Source organism: Rhinoraja longicauda, chromosome 6 (genome assembly GCF_053455715.1).
Source record: "Rhinoraja longicauda isolate Sanriku21f chromosome 6, sRhiLon1.1, whole genome shotgun sequence".
Taxonomy (NCBI): domain Eukaryota; kingdom Metazoa; phylum Chordata; class Chondrichthyes; order Rajiformes; family Arhynchobatidae; genus Rhinoraja; species Rhinoraja longicauda.
The window spans coordinates 36,773,707-36,794,437 of NC_135958.1; the positions used below are offsets into that span (position 1 = coordinate 36,773,707).

Here is a 20,731-nt window from a genome sequence, read left to right on the forward strand (position 1 = left end):
AGTTGACCTAGCACTTACTCCACCCATCTGCCACTGGTATCCACCTATCACTTGTGTAGGAAGGAACTATACATGCTGGTTTAAACCGAAGCTAGACACAAAATGCTGGAGTAACTCAGCGGGACAGGCAGTATCTCTGGAGAGAAGGAATGGGTGACGTTTCGGGTCAAGACCCTTCTTCAGACAAAGAAGGGTCTCGACCCGAAACATCACCAATTCCTTCTCTCCAGAAATGCTGTCTGTCCCGCTGAGTTACTCCAGCATTTTGTGTCTATCCACCTATCACTTGCTATGCTTTGCCCCACTCCCACCTCTTTTCCGGCTATCTTCCCCCTGCTACAATCCGTCTGAAGAAAGATCACAACCCATAACATTCCTCCACAGATGCTGCGTGACCTGCTGCGTTTCTCCAGTACTTTGTGTTTTGCTCAAGGCATCATATTATTGAACAGAAGAGTGGCAGAGTCAGTGTCAGGAGCTGTGCAGCCACTGTTTTAGGTTTATTTTTTGTTCATGGATTTTACCCAAGTGGAGATAAAGAAATTAAAATTCACAATATCCCTGACTTTATACATATCCATAAATGTAATGTATTTTTCAAAATAGCACGATTAGGATAGCTCTGAAGGCTTATCTGCAGTTTGATTAATCATAAATATTTTAATGGACAATATTTGTGAGAAGAGTCACAAGTAGCAACAGCTAAATTGATCATTCAATCCTTTGTGTTCCAGCTGAGGCAGAAGGAGGATCATATTTTGAGTCTTGAAGATAGTTTAGCACACTTGCAGAAGAAGCATCATGCTCTGTTTAACAAACACAAAAACTGTGAATCAGAGTTGGAACTTGCCCAAAAAAATCTTTTGTCATCTCACAAACAGAACAAATATTATGTTGAAGAGGTAAGTCAGCATTATTACACCATTGTGTCAGTGATATATTGTAGTATTATTGAAATGTGCTATAATAAATTATTAATCATTGACTATTTGATACATAAAGGAAACGCAGAGCGATGGACATTACAGGGTCAAACCAACTTTCAAAATATGCGATCCATTCTTTTTCTTAAATTTATTTTATATTGCAAAGTTTGCCCCCATCAATGTGAAATATTTTTCTAAGTTTCAATTATCCAATGTATGTATCGAGACTTCTAGGTGTTTACATTTGGATGAAAGCTACCTCTCTCTAATCAACCCCAAAATACATTTGATCTCAGAAATGAGATGGGTCTCCCATCTCCAAAATGGTCATGAGCAAGTTAATTTCATGGATTGAATCAAACTGACTAACCACCGACAGTTCTGCAGGGAATGTAGGCTGTCATCCGATTGGGCCTCGGCATGTCTTGGTCCTCTGTGTACATCTGGAACTGCTGGTCGAGCAACAGCTGGCTTGCTGGTATGTCTGACGCATTCTGCTGCTGGATTCACTATTGAGCTCTGCAGTGGAGCACTGGCATATGGACCATAAGTCCTACCCTTACTGCTAATTTTAAATCGAGAAAAAAATCCTGTGAGGGAGCTTAGTCCAAATGCCTGTAAAAGTTAAGTGCCTGTGCATAGGGTAGGTCAAAGCAGCATAATAACAAAAATTAATGACTATTTTTTGCCCAAGTGCAATTATATTGATCTTGATAACAATGCTGCATTCAAAAATATTTAGGTTTTTTTAAGATTGGAAATACAGCACGGAAACAGGCCCTTCGGCCCAGCGATCCCCGCACAATAACACTATCCTACAACACGAGAGACAATTTTACATTTCACAAAGTCAATTAACCTACATACCTGTACGTTTTTGGAGTGTGAGAGGAAACCGAAGATCTCGGACAAAACCCACACGGTCACGGGGAGAACGTACAAACTCCGTACAGACCCTAACCCTAGTCGGGATCAAACCTGGATCTCCGCCGTTGCCCTGAATTCCATTAGCCTTAAGATCTATATCTAACTCTCTCTTGAATACATCCAGTGAATTAAACAGAGAAACATAGAAAATAAGTCCTGGAGTAGGCCATTCGGCCCTTCGAGCCAGCACCGCCATTCAATATGATCATGGCTGATCATCCAAATTCAGTGCCCTGTTCCTGCTTTCTCCCCATATCCCTTGATTCCATTACCCCTAAAAGCTATATCTAACTCTCTCTTGAAAATATCCATATAATTGGCCTCCACTTCCTTCTGTTCCACAGATTCACAACTCTCTGGGTAAAAAAGTTCTTCCTCATCTCAGTCCTAAATGGCCTAACCCTTATTCTTAAACTGTGACCCCCTGATTCTGGACTCCTCCAACTCAGGTATATTGTTCCTGTATCCAGCCTGTCGAATCCCTTAAGAATTTTATATGTTTCTATGTTTCTATAAGACTCATATATGGAATATCTCAAATGTTGCAAATCAAGTGGGAATTTCCTGATATCTGATCTAATTTTATTGTTCACAGGAACTAGATTACATTTTAGACTCCCCAACAAGGCACAAGAGGTTCCTGTCAATTGACCATCTCCTAAATGACAAGTGCAGACAGCTACATTTTTTTCAAAATATACTTTATTCGAGAAATAAATATATACAAAACATGTTCCTTACAAAACTCCATCTGACTTTCTCGGAGGCTATATATATATATATTCAATACATACATTCAATACACACATTCAATACACCAATTACACAAAATTACCCCCCACCCTTGCCACCCATGTGGCCCACCGGCGTGGAATCCCTTCCCTTATTTTGGGGGGCATCTTCACCACACCCTACCCCCCATGTCCAGCAGCGGAAGGATCCTAGACTGTGGTCCTCCCCCACAGAGCCTTGGCGTTGGCTTCACCGAGCTTCAGTGCAGACAGCTACATGCTGCGTCTCTCCATTAGAGAAAAAAATCAGTGTTGTAATTTGCCTGATTTACTTTGTGAAGCTGACATTGTCATTCCACAGGTGAGTCGACACGAGGATACATTTGCCAAGCACCAGTCACAGTTGGATGTGACCCAGGAACAGGTACAAAAAACTAAACATGAGCTGCTGGCAGCAAACAAACTCATCCATGAGCTCAGACTGGAGCTAACAGCATGTCAGGGCACCCAGAAAGAAAACGTGGAACAGGTTTGTAACTTGCAAATGGAAACTAGCCCGTGCCTTCATTTCTTGCTAAGTTTCAATGTATCATTGAATGTATCAGTATCAGTGCCTCCATTGGTTTTCTGAATGCCTTACCTTTTTGGAAGTCGCATTGCCAGACTTGTAGGCAATGCATGAGTTTTATAATGATTCACGGCCACAACACCACCCGTATCATTTGTATAGTTTAGATATTGTACATTAAAAAACTCCCATTAATACGTTCTATTTGCGTAAACTGTAAAAGGTGTGTGATATGTGAGAGCAGTATATAATTAAATTGGTGCATTAATCTATTATAAAACAAGGTGAAAGATTTGTTGACAATCGGGATTCTTTATGTGAGCAATCATGAGGTTCTCGGCAGCAATGGGGAAAACTGATCCAATTTGCTCTTTAACACTTTCTCTTGGTGAGATTTACACATGTGGATTGTTAATGGCCTTGCTTGTTGTATCCTTTGAGAAATTGTGCATAGCAAAGGAGAATCTAAGAGGGAAAAGTAAAGGGCCTGTCCCAGTTACGCGATTTATAAGGCGACTGCCGGCCACTGTCAAAGTCATAGCAGATCGCCGAAAAACTTTTTAAAAATGTACCCTACGACAATGCCCGTGACAAGCTACGACAACCTACCACCTAGGTAACGGCAAGCTGCCGACAACCGGTGACCCAGTCTTCGCGACCTAGGACGTCCACTACGACAGGGACCACGACAAGCTACGACAACCGACATCAACCTGCACTTCAATGTTGGAGGATCACAATTCTCTGTTGCTGTTCTTTCTTCCTCCCTGGCATGTGATCGGGAATAACACTCAGGATCAGCGTAGGGATCACATTTCTCAGGGGCTGTTCTCTCTTGCTCTCTTGAAGGCGTTTTGAGATGACAATCGGGATCCCTGGAAGGGTCACAGTTCTCAGTGGTTCCTCTTTCTTTCTCGCTGGTGCGGGATTGGGATTTACACTCAGGATCAGCGGACGGGTCACACTTCTCCGCACCAGATCTCTGCTTTTCCCTGCCGTAATATAGAGAGTAATAACACTCGGGATCAGAGTACGGATCACAGTTCTCAGTGGCTTCCCTTTGCTGCTCTCTGGACCGAGTTTGGGAATTACATTCGGGATCGGTGCGTGAAGCACAATTCTCAGTGGCTACTCTTTGTTGTTCCCTGGCCTGGTATCGGGAATAACACTCAGGATCAATGTATGGGTCACAGTTTTCAGTGTCTTCTCTTTGTCGCTGTCTAGCTTCGTGCCGGGAATAACACTCGGAATCCGTGTATGGATCACAGTTCTCCGAATCTCTTCTTTGTTGTTCCCTAGCCTGGTATCAGGCGTTGCACTCGGGATCCGTGTACGAGTCACAGTGCTCTATGTCCACTCTGTGCTCTTCCCTATCCCTGGATTGTGATCTGCATTCGGGATCAGTGCATAGATCACAGTTCTCCGAGTCTCCTCTTTGGTCCTGTCTAGCTCTGTATCGGGAATAACACTCGGGGTCAGAATACGGATCACAGTTACCTGTGTTTCCTCTTCCTTGTTCCCAAGCCAGGTATCGGGAATAACACTCGCGGTCAGTGTACAGGTCACAGTTCTCTGTGGCCACTCTTTGTTCTTCCCTCGCCCTGGATTGTGATCTGCACTCGGGATCAGTGCGTGGATCAGAGTTCTCCGTGACGCCTCTTTGTTGCAGCCTGGCCTGGTATCGGGCGTTACACTCTGGATCTGTGTATGGATCACAGTTCTCTGAATCTCTGTTGTACCCTAGAAAGCGGACGTACACTCCGAACTAGGCAGCGTACCATGGCAGAATGACATTATCTGAAGACCAGCAGCAAACAGGTTAAAAATTTCAAACAGGTTCGTTTTTCCGCAACGAGCCGAGATCTGCTATGACTCATTGGGGACTACTCACGATCATGCCCGCGACACCCCCGGTGAACGTGCGGCGACAGCCTAGTTGTCGGTAGTCACCTTAAAAATCGCCTAACAGGGACAGGCCCTTAACAAACAACGAAAAATAAAAGTGGACAAAAATGAAGTGGTGCGTGAGATTGCTGCATAGCTGCTAATGAAAATAATTGCTATATTGGCATGGCAATTTGTCACCCTCTTTTCATGAGCCTGGGGCAGGCAATTGGGACTAGCTCAGTTCGCGAACTTGGTCAGCATGGACAAGTTTGATCAAAGGCTCTGTTCCCATGCTGTGTAGATCCATGATTCATTGTCTCCTCAGATAGTCAACTGCTAACTGCATTTTCCTTTTCAGTTAGGTGAGAAGAGTCGAGAGATAGCAAGCCTGAAAAACGATATTGCATGTAGTCAACAGAGGACTATGCAGCTGGCAGACGAAAGTGCAACATGTGAGGAGCGGATGAACAGATTGCACAATGAACTGAGAAAAATGCAAGAACTGAATCGGCGAGCAGAGGAGGAGGTAAGGGAGAGCTTCATCTGACTTCAAAGTGCAGATAAGTAATTAGGTACAGTTCATAACTGTAGATTCATATTTTTCTCACCTGTTTTTCTTCATATATATGCTTCTCCCTGAATTTATTTACCTGATTCTAGGTCCAACAATTACATTGTAATAACATGAGCAGGTTGTTACTTGTGTAAATTTACATATCAGCATTCTGTTTTGCCACACATAGCATTTCAGCAGATCCAAGCCTGACATCAAATGTTGGGGTTTATAAAAAGATCAGAGCAATGTGTATTTCATGCAGGAGCTGTATTTCCTTTTGCCACTGGAATATTTAATAGCATTATACTATTTTAAATTTACATTTTACATATAAAAGATCATTTTGCATGGTGATTAATTTTGTCAATATAATTGTTAGAATAAAATCTTCACATAAAAGTTGCAAACCACAAGATAAATGTAATTGCAGAATACATGCTCAAAAACATCTTAGGACTGAAATTCTTCAAGCACTTATCAACACTGCTGAAAAATTCCCAAGTGAATTATTTCATCAGAATTCCTCTTGCAACTCGTGTTTCTATAGTTTCACTCTATACTTTACATATTACCATTTATTAGTCAATTTAATCATCCCTATGTAGCACTGCAATAGGTTGGGATTTACTTGATAACAAGAGAATGTGAGGTAAACTCTACATAAGCCCCACTTTTTACAGTCTATACCCAACACGAGTGTTAAACAATAGACCTCAATTCATTAACTCAATTAGATTTGAAATAAAAACAACATTATACTCTTTCTCTAATACTGTACAAATGTAATTATATTGAGAGCCCTCAGAGATAGTAGCAGGTGAAAAACAGAAAGAAATAATTATTTTTTTTCCAAAACCAATGAATTTTGCTAAGGTCATCCTCGGTACTGATTAAATGTAAGAAAATGATGAGTTTTTTTTATAGACCAAGTGACATAGTGATTGCTTAAGGATTAACCTGGATATGGCACTAATATAACAGCAGCCAATATTAATGTAATCTCATCTCCACATATTCACACATTGGGCATGCTTAATCAGCAGATGCTTAATTAAAAATGCTTTGCAAATTAAACTTGTATTAGTTTCTGCATTAAGCTGTTTTCCATTGATTTTCCTTTGCATTTCAAATAGAAAGGTCATCTGCTGATGCTTCATCTCAGTAAACAAATGGTGTAGGTTTAAGCTATTCAAAGTACATTTTTCAGTCATTTCATGCAGGTGATTCAATGCATTTTGTAAGACTATTCTGTTGAATAGAATGTAAATTTCTTGTTTTAATTACATTGCAGGTACTAAATGACTTATAAATGTCCATTGTGTACCAATGTCAAGTATTTATCTTCCCGATCTGCTTGAATTTGTGCTTCCATGTACTCCCATTTTTGAAACTTTCCAGGGACCGTGTGAAAGTCAATACCATAGAGTATAAAGATTCAGACTACCCCACTGCGCAATACGTTGATATTGTAGCTTCTCTCCCATGTCTATCTAATGGCCATTGAGGATTTCCTATTCAAGACCCAGTTAATGTAAACCCGACTGACTTTCAGGCCATTTCTGCCACACAAGACCTTACCACTACCTTCGGTGTCCATCCTTGCCATGGTGACATTGGAATTTCTTCAGTCAGATTAGTGGCTCTAAAAGCAGCAGCAACCTTGAGTCAGGGTTGCACATGAATGGACAAGTCCTTTCTCCTCTACCCCAAAAGGAGGGATATTTCCCTCGTCACCCAAGTACTAGTTCCAGACCATTCTTAAATCACCAGATTGTTCCTAAACTGGCTAGTTTTTAGTTTATTTGAGAAGAAACCATACAGTCTATGTCTGTACTCTGTGTAGAGTTTAGAGTTTTCAAGAATGAGGGGTGACCTCATTAAGACATTCAAAATACTTAGAGGGTTCAACAATTTTTTTTTCTGGCTTTTTTGTCTTGAGAGTAATAATCTTGTCTCAGTCACAAAATAAGGAAAAGGCTGTTTAATCATAAATTTCCTCACTTAGGGGATGGTGAATCTTGGAATTTTCTATCCAAGAGGATTGCAGAAGCCTAGCCATAAAAGAGCACAGCACAAAAACAGACCATGTGGCCCATTATGTCAGCGCCGACCATGATGCCAGTCTAACTAATCCCATCGTCCTGACATGGTCTTCATCGCTCTATTCCCTTCCTGTTCATGTGTCTGTCTCTTGAACATTGCCATCAAATCTGCTATTCCAGTAAACTTTACCCCTTTGACCGTAAAACTAAGCCCTCTGTTTTTTGACATTTCAACTCTGGGAAAAGGTTCTGACAGTCCACCCAAACTTGAAGTCCGTGAAAGAGTCGCAAAGCAGAAGATAAAGCTTTCCCATTACGTGAAGAGGTCGTGTGAATCTTTAACCAACAACCAAATACAGGCCTGTTGTACGTGGCCTGAGGAGAAGAAAAAAAATCACTTTGCTGCTTATTTAGTCAGAAAATGGAAAATATCCCAAAGGCACCTTAAGAAATAGTTATGTTATGCACCGTCAGTGATTAAAAGCATGGAAAGAAATGCAAGACATTGCTTGTCAGATTGAGCAAAATTGTGATAAAATGGACCACATTGCAATGCAAATATAATCTAAGTAAAAGATCTTTCTTGTACCGCAGGCACATATGTATGAGAAGCGGTTAATGGAACTCAGCAGCCAGGTGATGTTGTCACAAAGAAAGTCCCACAAATCCATGAAGGAGCTTACTAGCAAGGATGAAGAGTTAATGATAATGAAAGTAGAATTGACCTCACTTCGAGAGAGGTATCATTCCAAGGATGAAGAGGTACTGTTTTATTCCAAATTATTGAGATCCTCATGATTTCTGGTAAAATTTAGAAGTGAAATCTTAAGAGATAGATTCAAGTATCTTTAAAAATGAAGGTTATTGGTTGTAATCTTGTTTTTTTTTATGTTGATGTACTTAAATGCAGCCCTCATTATCCCATGCTTTTCTAATCGTATGTCTGAGGTGCAGCCCAGAGCCCATCTTAAATCCTCACAAATATTCACAAATGTTTAAAATAGCATCAAAAGGTTTGAAATGCCTCCAAAAGAATAGGAATGTGTACAGATGTATTCATCCATGTACACATTTTCATTGTTAAAGCCAAGCCAGCTACAAATAGGGGAGATAAGTCACAACCCCATCCGTCTTGTTCACTGCAACCTTGCTCCCAACCTCTATATTCTAGCTCAACAAATATTGGCCGAGAGTAAAAACCAGCCGCTCTCTCACGACCCTGTCAACAGAGAGGGGGTTGAGAGGCACATTTCCCCTCGACCTGTTGCAGTGCTGGATTACTGTATTAAAGGTACCTGCATATCTATGGTGATATTAATGTTTTATATTGTCCTATTACCTTATATTGCCTAAGATATTTGAACTATTTCGATGTTTTATGAAAGTGAATTAATGCTTTTAGAACATTTGAAGTCAACTTATGTTTTTTGGGGATAGGCACAAAGCTGGAGTAACTCAGTGGGACAGGCAGCATCTCTAGAAAAATCACCCATTCCTTCTCTCCAGAGATGCTGCCTGTCCCGCTGAGTTACGCCAGCATTTTGGGTTTATCTACTTGGCAATTCCTTGGCTTGTACTTCACTATTTTTTCATACAGCAGCATGGTTGAATTGAAACTCAATACATGAAGGATTAGACATGAAAACTAGCCTATAGCCTTTATAACACAGCATATTTCAGGATTGAACATAACTGGATCTTCGATATTTTATGAGGTTTAAATATTTTGCAGTCAGTTTGTTCTAACTCTAATCTATATTTTTGGATTGTGTTGTTTTAGCTTAGTACATTACGAAAGTCTTTGCACGGTGCAAGATCAGACAGTTCACGATTACATCGAGAAAGTGAACTGGTTGTGGCAAATGTTAATCAGTGGGTAAAGGACCAAAAGTAAGTACCTTTTAATATTTTCATTAGCGTTTAAATAAATACACAGCTTTATAAAGTATAAAACTGCTTAATATTCTGTAATATTTCAAATACTATCATATGTAGTTTTTCCATATTCCTGGAGACATATAAAACTAACAATGTACAGGAGGAGTCCAAACCTGTATTATTTTCAACTCACCCACTCCCCCCTTCTATTGTGAGGTTCAAGGCATTGTTTGCGATAGGAAGTTCCACAGCTACTATACTTATTTCAAGCAATTCCGATCTATCTTCCAAAAAAGTTTTTTTTTTAAATGGATTCAATTGTTACTAATTTTATTTGGGATTACAAGACTCATAGAATAAATAAAAGACATTTATGTAAGTCTAAAATTAATGGAGGAATTGCTTTACCTAACTTTTTATTTTATTATTGGGCGGTTAATATTAAAAATATAACCTGCTGGTTGGATGATTCTGATCAACAACCGGATTGGTTAAAGATGGAGAAAGAGGATTGTTTACCATTCGATATTGGTGCGATCCTCTTAGCTCCAATAAATTTAAATAAAAAAACATATGGAGGTAATCCCATTATACATAGTGTTATCCGTACCCGGAAACAATTAAAGCTTACGTTAAAATTGAGTAAATTATCTGTTTTCCTTCCTATTGCGAATAATCCTTCTTTTAAACCGTCTGTCTTAGATAGAGGCTTTGCTCAATGGAAAAGTTATGGAATCAAAAGGGTGGGAGATCTATATCATAAGGGAACTTTTCTCTCTTTTCAGGATTTACAGCAGAAGTACGGATTACATGTTAATAATTATTTTAGATATTTACAACTTAGAGATTATGTAAAATCACACATGCAAGAATATAAGTTTAGAGGTCCAGAAACACTTGATGTATGCCTGAATCGACATTATAACTCAAATAAATTAATATCCTTTATTTACAATACTCTCCTTGACACTGACATTCCGTCATCAGAATCTTATAGACGAGCATGGGAGGACGAATTGAATCAATTTATAATGCAAGATATATGGGATGAAAGTTTACAACATATACATCAATGTTCATTGAATACTAGACATTCCTTAATACAATTTAAAATAATACATAGATTACATTATTCGAGGACGAAATTAAATAGGATTTTTCCTAGTATCTCTCCTATTTGTGATAAATGTCAATTTCAAGAAGCTAATTTAACTCATATTTTCGTAACTTGTATAAAAATGCAAAACTTCTGGTTGGAGATTTTTAAAATAGTTTCTAAAGTTATTAATTAAAAATTAGATATGGACCCAAAATTAATTATATTAGGATTATCAGAACATACTACAAATTTTACAGTAAGTCAGGTACATTTTTTTGATTACAGTCTAATAACTGCGAAAAAATTAATACTTAAATTTTGGAAAAAACCAATAACCCCCACAATTAAAATGTGGACTACGGAAATGACAGAGACCCTGCATTTGGAAAAAATAAGGTTTGCCTTAATCGACAAACCTGAGTTATTTTTAAAAATATGGTCTCCATTTATTGAATTTTTAGAAAAGTAAATGGGTTTGGCACAGGACTAAAATAAAAAATTTAAATTAAAAGTTGAAACTTGAGTTAGGGGTTGGTTGTACAACTGTGGTTATTGTCTCCCGGATCTACTCCCGTTAATTTTTATTGTTAGATCCTTTTTTTTAACCCTCTTATTCTCTCTCCCCAAGTTTATAGTTTTTTATTTTTATTTTTACTTTCTCTCTTCAAAAATTTAAAAATTGAAGCTATGTAAGAACTTTGTAACAAATGTGTTTTTTCTTATTTCTATTTGTACATATGCTTTTCAAAAATAAAAAATATAAAATTAAAAAAAAGGAAGTTCCCGAAGTCAACTTCTTGGGGATCACCAATGACTTGAACCTTCCTGACGGCCAGCATCACACATATTATGGATATATCAGGAGGAAGGTATCCTATAATGAATGGCTCATCTACCGATCCCCAAAAGCTGCCTATCACCGAGTACAAGACACAAAGCTATTAAACAAATCTCCAAATAATCTCTGAATACATAGATATAAACATAGCACAAAAAGTAAGGAAATTTGTGTTTAGTAGATTATTTCTTTGTTGTAACAATGCTTCTTGGCAATAAATCTTATACCGTTGGAAAGCCTGTTTATTTCCCCTTTAAATGGTGCCACATTTGTAAGGAACATGCATTTGTGGGATGAGCAGCAGAGCTGAGTATATGGATTGTGCCCATGAAAAATTTGCCAAATCTTCTCTGCCAATGCCAAACAGCTTATTCTGCTGTTGCTATTGACTCTTGTTTTGAGCTTCTGGTACCCCCAGGTGCTGACAATCAGGTGCCTGATTGGTACCTGATTGGCAGCATCTGTGAGCATGGGCCCTGCTACAGTGGTCAGTAGGTGTTTGCTCCATGAATCGGCATGCCACGTTTGACTGATCTGGATAGGGCCCGTGCGATAGGGCAACTTCAAGCTGGTGTTCCGCAAAACCAAGTTGCGGCATTATTTGGAGTGAGCCCTAGTACCATTTCCAAAGTGAAGGCCAAGTTCCATATAACGGGGGATGTCAGAGACAGGCCGCGAAGTGGACGTCCCAAGAAGACGACACCCGAAGAAGACCGTTTCCTCACCCTGTCAGCACTTAGGAACCATAGGCTGTCTTCTTCAGATTTGCAGTCAAGGTTTGCAGGACGATATGGCCGACGGCTCTCTGCCCAGACAATTCAGAACAGACTGCACGCAGCCGATCTCCGGTCTCATAGGGCTGCCAGGAGGCCTGCCATGACTGCCCTTCACCGTCAGGCCCGTTTGCGCTGGTGTCGGCAACACGTGCTCTGGAACCTGAACATGTGGAGGAACGTTATGTTCAGCGATGAGTCCAGATTCTGCCTACGGCAGTTGGATCATAGGGTCAAAGTGTGGAGAAGACGCGGAGAACGCTATGCTGATTGCTGCACCGATAGAGTAACATCTTTTGGTGGAGGCAGTGTGATGGTGTGGGGCGGCATCTCCCTCACTGGAAAAACGAGGCTTGTCATCATTGGAGGCAATCTCAATGCAGAGAGATATCGAGATGAGATTCTGCAACCAGTGGCAATCCCATATCTCCACAGTCTGGGACCGAACTCTATCCTCCAAGATGACAATGCTCGCCCCCACAGAGCAGGGTTTCTCAGAGACTACCTCCAGAATTTGGGAGTGGAGAGGATGGAATGGCCTGCCAGCAGTCCTGACCTCAACCCCATTGAACACTTGTGGGATCAGCTTGGGCGTGCTGTTCATGCCAGAGTGACCAACACAACCACGTTGGCTGACTTGCGACAAATGCTGGTTGAAGAATGGGATGCCATCCCACAACAGTGTGTGACCAGGCTGGTGACCAGCATGAGGAGGAGGTGCCAGGCTGTTGTGGCTGTGTATGGTTCTTCCACACGCTACTGAGGCTCCTGTTTATTAAATGAATAAATTGTTAAATTGCCAATATGTCTTGTTTCTTCAGACTTCAATCATCCAATCCACCAAACAACACCGAACAAGAGTCAATGGCAGAATAAGCTGTTTGGCATTGGCAGAGAAGATTTGGCAGATTTTTCATGGGCTCAACCCACATACTCAGCTCTGCTGCTCATCCCAAAAATGCATGTTCCTTACAAATGTGGCACCATTTAAAAGGGAAATAAACAGGCTTTCCAACGGTATAAGATTTATTGCCAAGAAGCATTGTTACAACAAAGAAATAATCTACCAAACACAAATGTCCTTACTTTTTGTGCTATGTTTTATATATATATATATAAAACATAGCACAAAAAGTAAGGAAATATGTGTGTGTGTGTGTGTGTATATGTATGTGTGTGTATATATATGTACACACAAATACATACATACACACACTGTACACATATATACGTGTGTGTGTGTGTATGTATGTGTATATATGTGTTTATATATGTGTGTACGTGCGTATATGTGCGTATATGTGTGTACACTGAACTTTTTGTTCTCGTTTATTATATTGTTTACAGCGTAATCTCCTATCCCCCCACATCCGGACCAAACTCAGATCCTGGGGGGACAGGGCTTTCTCCATCGCTGCTCCCACCCTATGGAACTCACTACCCCAAACCGTTAGAGACTCCTCCACACTCACCACATTCAAAACATCACTGAAGTCTCACCTGTTCAGTACTGCCTTCAACCACTGAAGGTCACCTCACCTTCTGTCTCCTTTCTCTGTTCATTTATTTATTTACTTATTTATCTATTTATTAATTTCCCTATGTTCTCAAAATCTCTGTAAAGCGTCTTTGAGTATATGAAAAGCGCTATATAAATAAAATGCATTATTATTATTATTATTATTACATTTACATATTCTGTTGTGCTGCTGCAAGTAAGAATGTCATTGTTCTATCTGGGACATATGACAGTCAAACGGTCTTGAATCTTGGCTGGCACACTATGGTTGTCTGTATCATCCACAGGATACACTGTAGTAATACTGTTTTCACAATATCAGAGTCTTTGCCAATCAGAATAAGCTAGTATAGTACATGATAATAGAAGCATCTGCATTCATGATATGGAATCATATCATTGTTTCTTCAAGAAGCTGAGCCTGTTCTAGGACTCCCTTACCCACAATAATATGAAATATCATAATCCAAGGATTGTGTCAGTTCATGTGAGCTCAAGGACATTTAGACATGGGCAATGATTGCTGGACATGCTAATGATACTCATCTGTAAATGAAAAACAAACAAATATTTGTTATTAAATTCCTGACTGCGATGAATGTCATAAGAGATCCTCTCAAGCGTATTACAGATATTGCATTTGAATATAGACAATAGACAATAGACAATAGGTGCAGGAGTAGGCCATTCAGCCCTTCGAGCCAGCACCGCCATTCAATGCGATCATGGCTGATCACTCTCAATCAGTACCCCGTTCCTGCCTTCTCCCCATACCCCCTCACTCCGCTATCCTTAAGAGCTCTATCCAGCTCTCTCTTGAAAGCATCCAACGAACTGGCCTAGTGTATTCAAGCCTAATTGCTCCAGCCTTTCAACATACGACAGTCCCGCCATTCCGGGAATTAACCTAGTGAACCTACACTGCACGCCCTCAATAGCAAGAATATCCTTCCTCAAATTTGGAGACCAAAACTGCACACAGTACTCCAGGTGCGGTCTCACCAGGGCCCGGTACAACTGTAGAAGGACCTCTTTGCTCCTATACTCAACTCCTCTTGTTATGAAGGCCAACATTCCTTTGGCTTTCTTCACTGCCTGTTGTACCTGCATGCTTCCTTTCAGTGACTGATGCACTAGGACACCCAGATCTCGTTGAACATCCCCTCTTCCTAACTTGACACCATTCAGATAATAATCTGCCTTTCTATTCTTACTTCCAAAGTGAATAACCTCACACTTATCTACATTAAACTGCATCTGCCATGTATCCGCCCACTCACACAACCTGTCCAAGTCACCCTGCAGCCTTATTGCATCTTCCTCACAATTCACACTACCCCCCAGCTTAATATCATCTGCAAATTTGCTAATGGTACTTTTAATCCCTTCATCTAAGTCATTAATGTATAGCTGGGGTCCCAGCACCGAACCTTGCGGTACCCCACTGGTCACTGCCTGCCATTCCGAAAGGGACCCATTTATCCCCACTCTTTGCTTTCTGTCTGTCAACCAATTTTCTATCCATGTCAGTACCCTACCCCCAATACCATGTGCTCTAATTTTGCCCACTAATCTCCTATGTGGGACCTTGTCGAAGGCTTTCTGAAAGTCGAGGTACACCACATCCACCGACTCTCCCCTGTCAATTTTCCTAGTTACATCCTCAAAAAATTACAGTAGATTTGTCAAGCATGATTTCCCCTTCGTAAATCCATGCTGACTCGGAATGATCCTGTTACCGCTATCCAAATGCTCAGCAATTTTGTCTTTTATAATTGACTCCAGCATCTTCCCCACCACTGATGTCAGACTAACTGGTCTATAATTACCCGTTTTCTCTCTCCCTCCTTTCTTAAAAAGTGGGATAACATTTGCTATCCTCCAATCCACAGGAACTGATCCTGAATCTATAGAACATTGAAAAATGATCTCCAATGCTTCCACTATTTCTAGAGCCACCTCCTTAAGTACCCTGGGATGCAGACCATCAGACCCTGGGGATTTATCAGCCTTCAGTCCCATCAGTCTACCCAAAACCATTTCCTGCATCACCCTAAGTTCTCCGGCCCCTAGAACATTTGGGAGATTGTGTGTATCTTCCTCAGTGAAGACAGATCCAAAGTAACGGTTTAACTCGTCTGCCATTTCTTTGTTCCCCATAATAAATTCCCCTGCTTCTGTCTTCAAGGGACCCACATTTGCCTTGACTATTTTTTTCCTCTTCACGTACCTAAAAAAACTTTTGCTATCCTCCTTTATATTATTGGCTAGTTTACCCTCGTACCTCATCGTTTCTCCCCGTATTGCCTTTTTAGTTAACTTTAGTTGCTCTTTAAAAGAGTCCCAATCCTCTGTCTTCCCACTCTTCTTTGCTATGTTATACTTCCTCTCCTTAATTTTTATGCTGTCCTTGACTTCCCTCATCAGCCACAGGTGTCTCTTACTCCCCTTAGAGTCTTTCCGCCTCTTTGGGATAAATTGATCCTGCAACCTCTGCATTATTCCCAGGAATACCTGCCATTGCTGTTCTACCGTCTTCCCTGCTAGGGCCTCCTTCCAGTCAATTTTGGCCAGCTCCCGCCTCATGCCTCTGTAATCCCCTTTGCTATACTGTAATACTGACACTTCCGATTTTCCCTTCTGCCTTTCCATTTGCAGAGTAAAACTTATCATGTTGTGATCACTGCCTCCTAATGGCTCTTTTACCTCTAGTCCCATTATCAGATCAGGATCATTACACAACACTAAATCGAGAATTGCCTTCTCCCTGATAGGCTCCAGTACAAGCTGTTCTAAGAATCCATCTCGAACGCACTCTACAAACTCTCTTTCCTGGGGTCCATTTCCAACCTGATTTTCCCAGTCTACCTGCATGTTGAAATCTCCCATAACCACCGTAGCATTACATTTGTGACACGCCAATTTTATCTCCTGATTCAACTTGCACCCTATGTCGAGGCTACTGTTTGGGGGCCTATAGATAACTCCTATTAGGGTCTTTTTACCCTTACAATTCCTCATTTCTATCCATACTGATTCAACATCTCCTGATTCTATGTCACCCCTTGCAAGGGAATGAATATCATTCCTTACCAGCAGAGCAACCCCACCCCCTCTGCCCACCTGTCTGTCTTTTCTATACGTTGTGTACCCCTGAATATTCAGTTCCCAGCCCTGGTCCTCTTGTAGCCATGTCTCAGTGATCCCTACAACATCATACTTGCCCATGACTAACTGAGCCTCAAGCTCATCCACTTTATTTTTTATACTACGCGCATTTAAGTACAACGCTTTAACTTCTGTATTTACCTCCCCTCTCACATCGGTCACAAATGGCCCTGCCCTTAATCTCTTTTCCCCTCTAGAACTATTTCATTTTGTTTCAACCTCAGGTTTCTTTTTAACAATGTAAGAAAAAAAAGAATGTTTGAGTTTTAATATAAAAATAGAAAACAAGGGCACAATATGCAGGATATAAGTTATTATTTAAAAGAAAATTAGACAATATTGATATTATCAGACCAGGAGACCTTTCTACAACTGCATAATTCAATGTGGTTATTATATTTTCTGCCTTTCCTATATTCACAATTAAACAGATTTGCTTTTATTTTTTTTTAAACAGGCAAGCCAATGAAAAACTCGGAAATAAGATCAAAGAGCAAACCAAGCAAATCTGCCAACTATCAACTGAAAAAGAGTAAGTGCTATTGCTGGGAACTGAGTGGTATAAATGTCAGATTTCCTGGCAGTGGTATCAGTTATTAGTACTGTACTCGATCTGTGTTGGTCAGTAATACTTCTTTAAGTAGAAAGTGCAAACAGCTTATTCCCTGATGGTCATTGTTGCTAATCAACCTACAGAGTCAGATATGAGGAAATTATTTTTAGCAATTGACTAGATTGATCAAAGACAGAAAGGTTAAATGTTACTCTGCCTATTAAGGTGGGGGATCATATTACTGAGCAAGGAAATATTTTTCCACAAATCCTAAGTCAATGATGACTTAGTTCAAATGAGGTTCACAGTCTCAATTTCCCTATCTTCCTCACATCACAATTCCCTAGTCTTTCTTGTCCTTCTCACGATTCACCTTTAGACATGTTGATAACTGTCTTTCCAATTCTGATTAAAGACAAATGCACTAAGACATAAAGGTAGCACAGTGGCATAGCTAGCAGACCTGCTGCCTCACAGCACCAAAGACCCTGGTTCGATCCTGATCTCATGTGCTGTCTGTGTGGAGTTTACACTTGTAGGTTAATTGGCCTTTAAAATTGTCTCTGGTGTGTCGGGAGTGGACGAGAAAGTGGGAATAATATAGAACTAGTGAGAATGGATGATTGGCATGGCCTTAGTGGGTCAAAGGGCCTGTTTCCATGCTGTATGTCTAAACTTTAAATACTTAAATAAGGAATATAGCACATTTTAGTGACTTGAAGAGATAAATTTTGATTTTCTACAGACAGGAAAGGTACATAAGGAGAGGCTGGCAGGGTCTGACGTTATACCTTGAAGCATTGGACGGATGGACAGATGATCTTATAGAGGTGTATAAAATCATGAGGGGAACTGATAGGGTGAATGCACAGAGTCTTTTATCCTGGGTAAGGGAATCCAGAGGACATAAGTTTAAGGTGAGAGGGGAAAGATTTAATAGAAATCTGATGCGCAACCTTTTCATTTAGAGAGTGGTAAAAATATGGAACAAACTGCTAGAGGAGGTAGTTGAGGCAAGTATTATAACAGCATTTAAAAGACACTTAGTTACATAGATAGGAAAGGTTTACCAGACACATGAGACTAGCTTAGATGGGGCATATTGGTCTGTGTGGGCAAGTTGGGCCACGTAGTTTGAATCTATGCTGTGTGGATCTGTGACTTAATGCTCTAATGGTTGGTTAATCTGATCAAAATTTCTTCCTAAATACTTAAGTATGAAATTTTGGGGTTAATCTATTAACAAGATGAGATCTGTACATGTTCTGAGTATGGAAATGAAGCGGCTCTATTCCTTACAAGAGATTGTAAGCCCCTAAGCAAGTGACTATCGTCTTCCACCATTAAGTGATTATGCATGCATGACTTATAGAAAAAAGTAAATAAATCCACCAGAAACCAAATGGAATATGACTGATAAACAGAAGGTTGAGCTAAATATGGAATATGTTACCCACAAGAAAGGTCAAGAGTTTATAAAGTGGGGACAGAAGGTATTCTCAATGGATTATGTTTACAATAAGATTGTTGTCTTATCTCATGATAGCAGTTGAAATGCAAAATTAACAGTTAAAGCAGTTAGAGTAATAAAGAACAGGTGAGTTATTTAGGATACTTTTAGGTTGTGCATTTGGTTACTATATATTATAAACGGGATGAATGAATGCTGTGAGTTTAGAGATTTGTGATAATTTTTTTTTTTTTTTTTTTTTTTTTTTCTTTGGAAGTAAGCACATTACATTTTAATGGTTCCTTTTTACAGGTGCCAAGAATTATTAAAACATTATTTGTACAACTTCCTTTTTAAAAAGAAATGAGAAAGAAAGAAGTAGTGAAGAGTAAAGAATAAATTAGTGAGTATAGAGTGAAAAAAAAAAAAAAAAAAAAAAAAAGAAATGTGCGAAAGTAAAGCAGAAAGGAGATTCTCCCACGCAACCAATCGATTTTTTTTTTTTTTTTTTTTTTTTTTTTTTTTTTTTTAATATTCTTAATCAATTTTCAGTCAAACCCAGAATTTTTAATTTTATGCTGATATTACACCGCATGATTCCACAAGGTCAATAAATGGAGACCAACTCGATAAGAATTGGTCTTTTTTTTCTATTAGGAGGAGTCTCATTTCTTCCAAATGTGCTGTTTCCAACATATTACCAATCCACATTTTAAGTGTTGGTGGAGTAGACTTTTTCCACAATTTAAGTATGAGTTTTTTCGCTATTATTAAACCATAATTCAAAAATGAGATTTGGGATATATTTAATTTATTTACATCTCCAAAGATAATCATTTCCATGCTAGGTTCCATTTTTGTCTTAAATAAACTAGTAAATACATCAAATATATCACCCCAAAAACTTTGAAGTTTTATGCACGAAACGAAAGCGTGTGTAAGATTGGCATTTTGTGAAAGACATTTATCACAAATGGGTGAGATATTTGAATAAAATTTATTCAACCTAACTTTTGAGTAATATAGTCTGTGTAATATTTTAAATTGGATTAAATTATGTCTAGAGTTAATCGAACATTTATGTATGTATATCAAATACCTCTCCCATGTTTCTTTAGAAATTTTTATCAGTAATTCTTTTTCCCAGTCTTCTCTAATTGCCTCTGTTCTCTATTTATTTCAATCCATACCAATATATATACCAAAATATTTTTTTTTTAAACTAGAGTCAAATATTACTAATTTTATATGGGACTACAAAGCACATAGAATTAAAAGAAATCATTTGTGTAAACCTAAAGATGTAGGGGGACTTGCACTGCCTAATTTTTTATATTATTATTGGGCAGTGCATATTAAGAATATTATTTATTGGTTGGAGTGTCCTTCTCAACAGATGGAATGGATAAGAATGGAAAAAGAGGATTGTCTGCCTTATGATTTAGGAGCGATCCTCTTCTCCCCGATAAAATTGAATAATATATTATATAAGAAGAATCCAATTATACACAATATAATTCGAATTTGGAAACAAATAAAATTAAATTTAAAATTAAGAAACTTATCTTCATTAACACCAATAGTGAATAACCCGGTATTTAAACCAGCTATTATGGATAAAACATATAGACAATGGGAAAGACAGGGAATTAAAAAGTTGGGTGACATGTATGAAACGGGAAATTTATTATCATTTCAACAATTAAAATCAAAATTTAATCTCAATAATAACCAATACTTTAAATATTTACAGATATGTGACTTTATAAAAAAATATATACCAAGATCACAGAATATAACGATAGACCCACTGGAA

General features: G+C 39.1%; 1 protein-coding gene across 1 annotated transcript in view; it reads left to right on the forward strand.

Annotated features, from left to right (window-relative positions):
- Window positions 1–20,731, forward strand: part of pmfbp1 (polyamine modulated factor 1 binding protein 1) — a 549,552-nt gene that overhangs the window by 487,909 nt on the left and 40,912 nt on the right. The window contains exons 34-39 of the mRNA XM_078400784.1: window positions 735–902; window positions 2,946–3,113; window positions 5,398–5,565; window positions 8,232–8,399; window positions 9,418–9,527; window positions 17,370–17,444. Of these exons, the coding sequence (XP_078256910.1) occupies window positions 735–902; window positions 2,946–3,113; window positions 5,398–5,565; window positions 8,232–8,399; window positions 9,418–9,527; window positions 17,370–17,444 (857 nt within the window). The remainder of the gene's footprint in view (window positions 1–734; window positions 903–2,945; window positions 3,114–5,397; window positions 5,566–8,231; window positions 8,400–9,417; window positions 9,528–17,369; window positions 17,445–20,731) is intronic.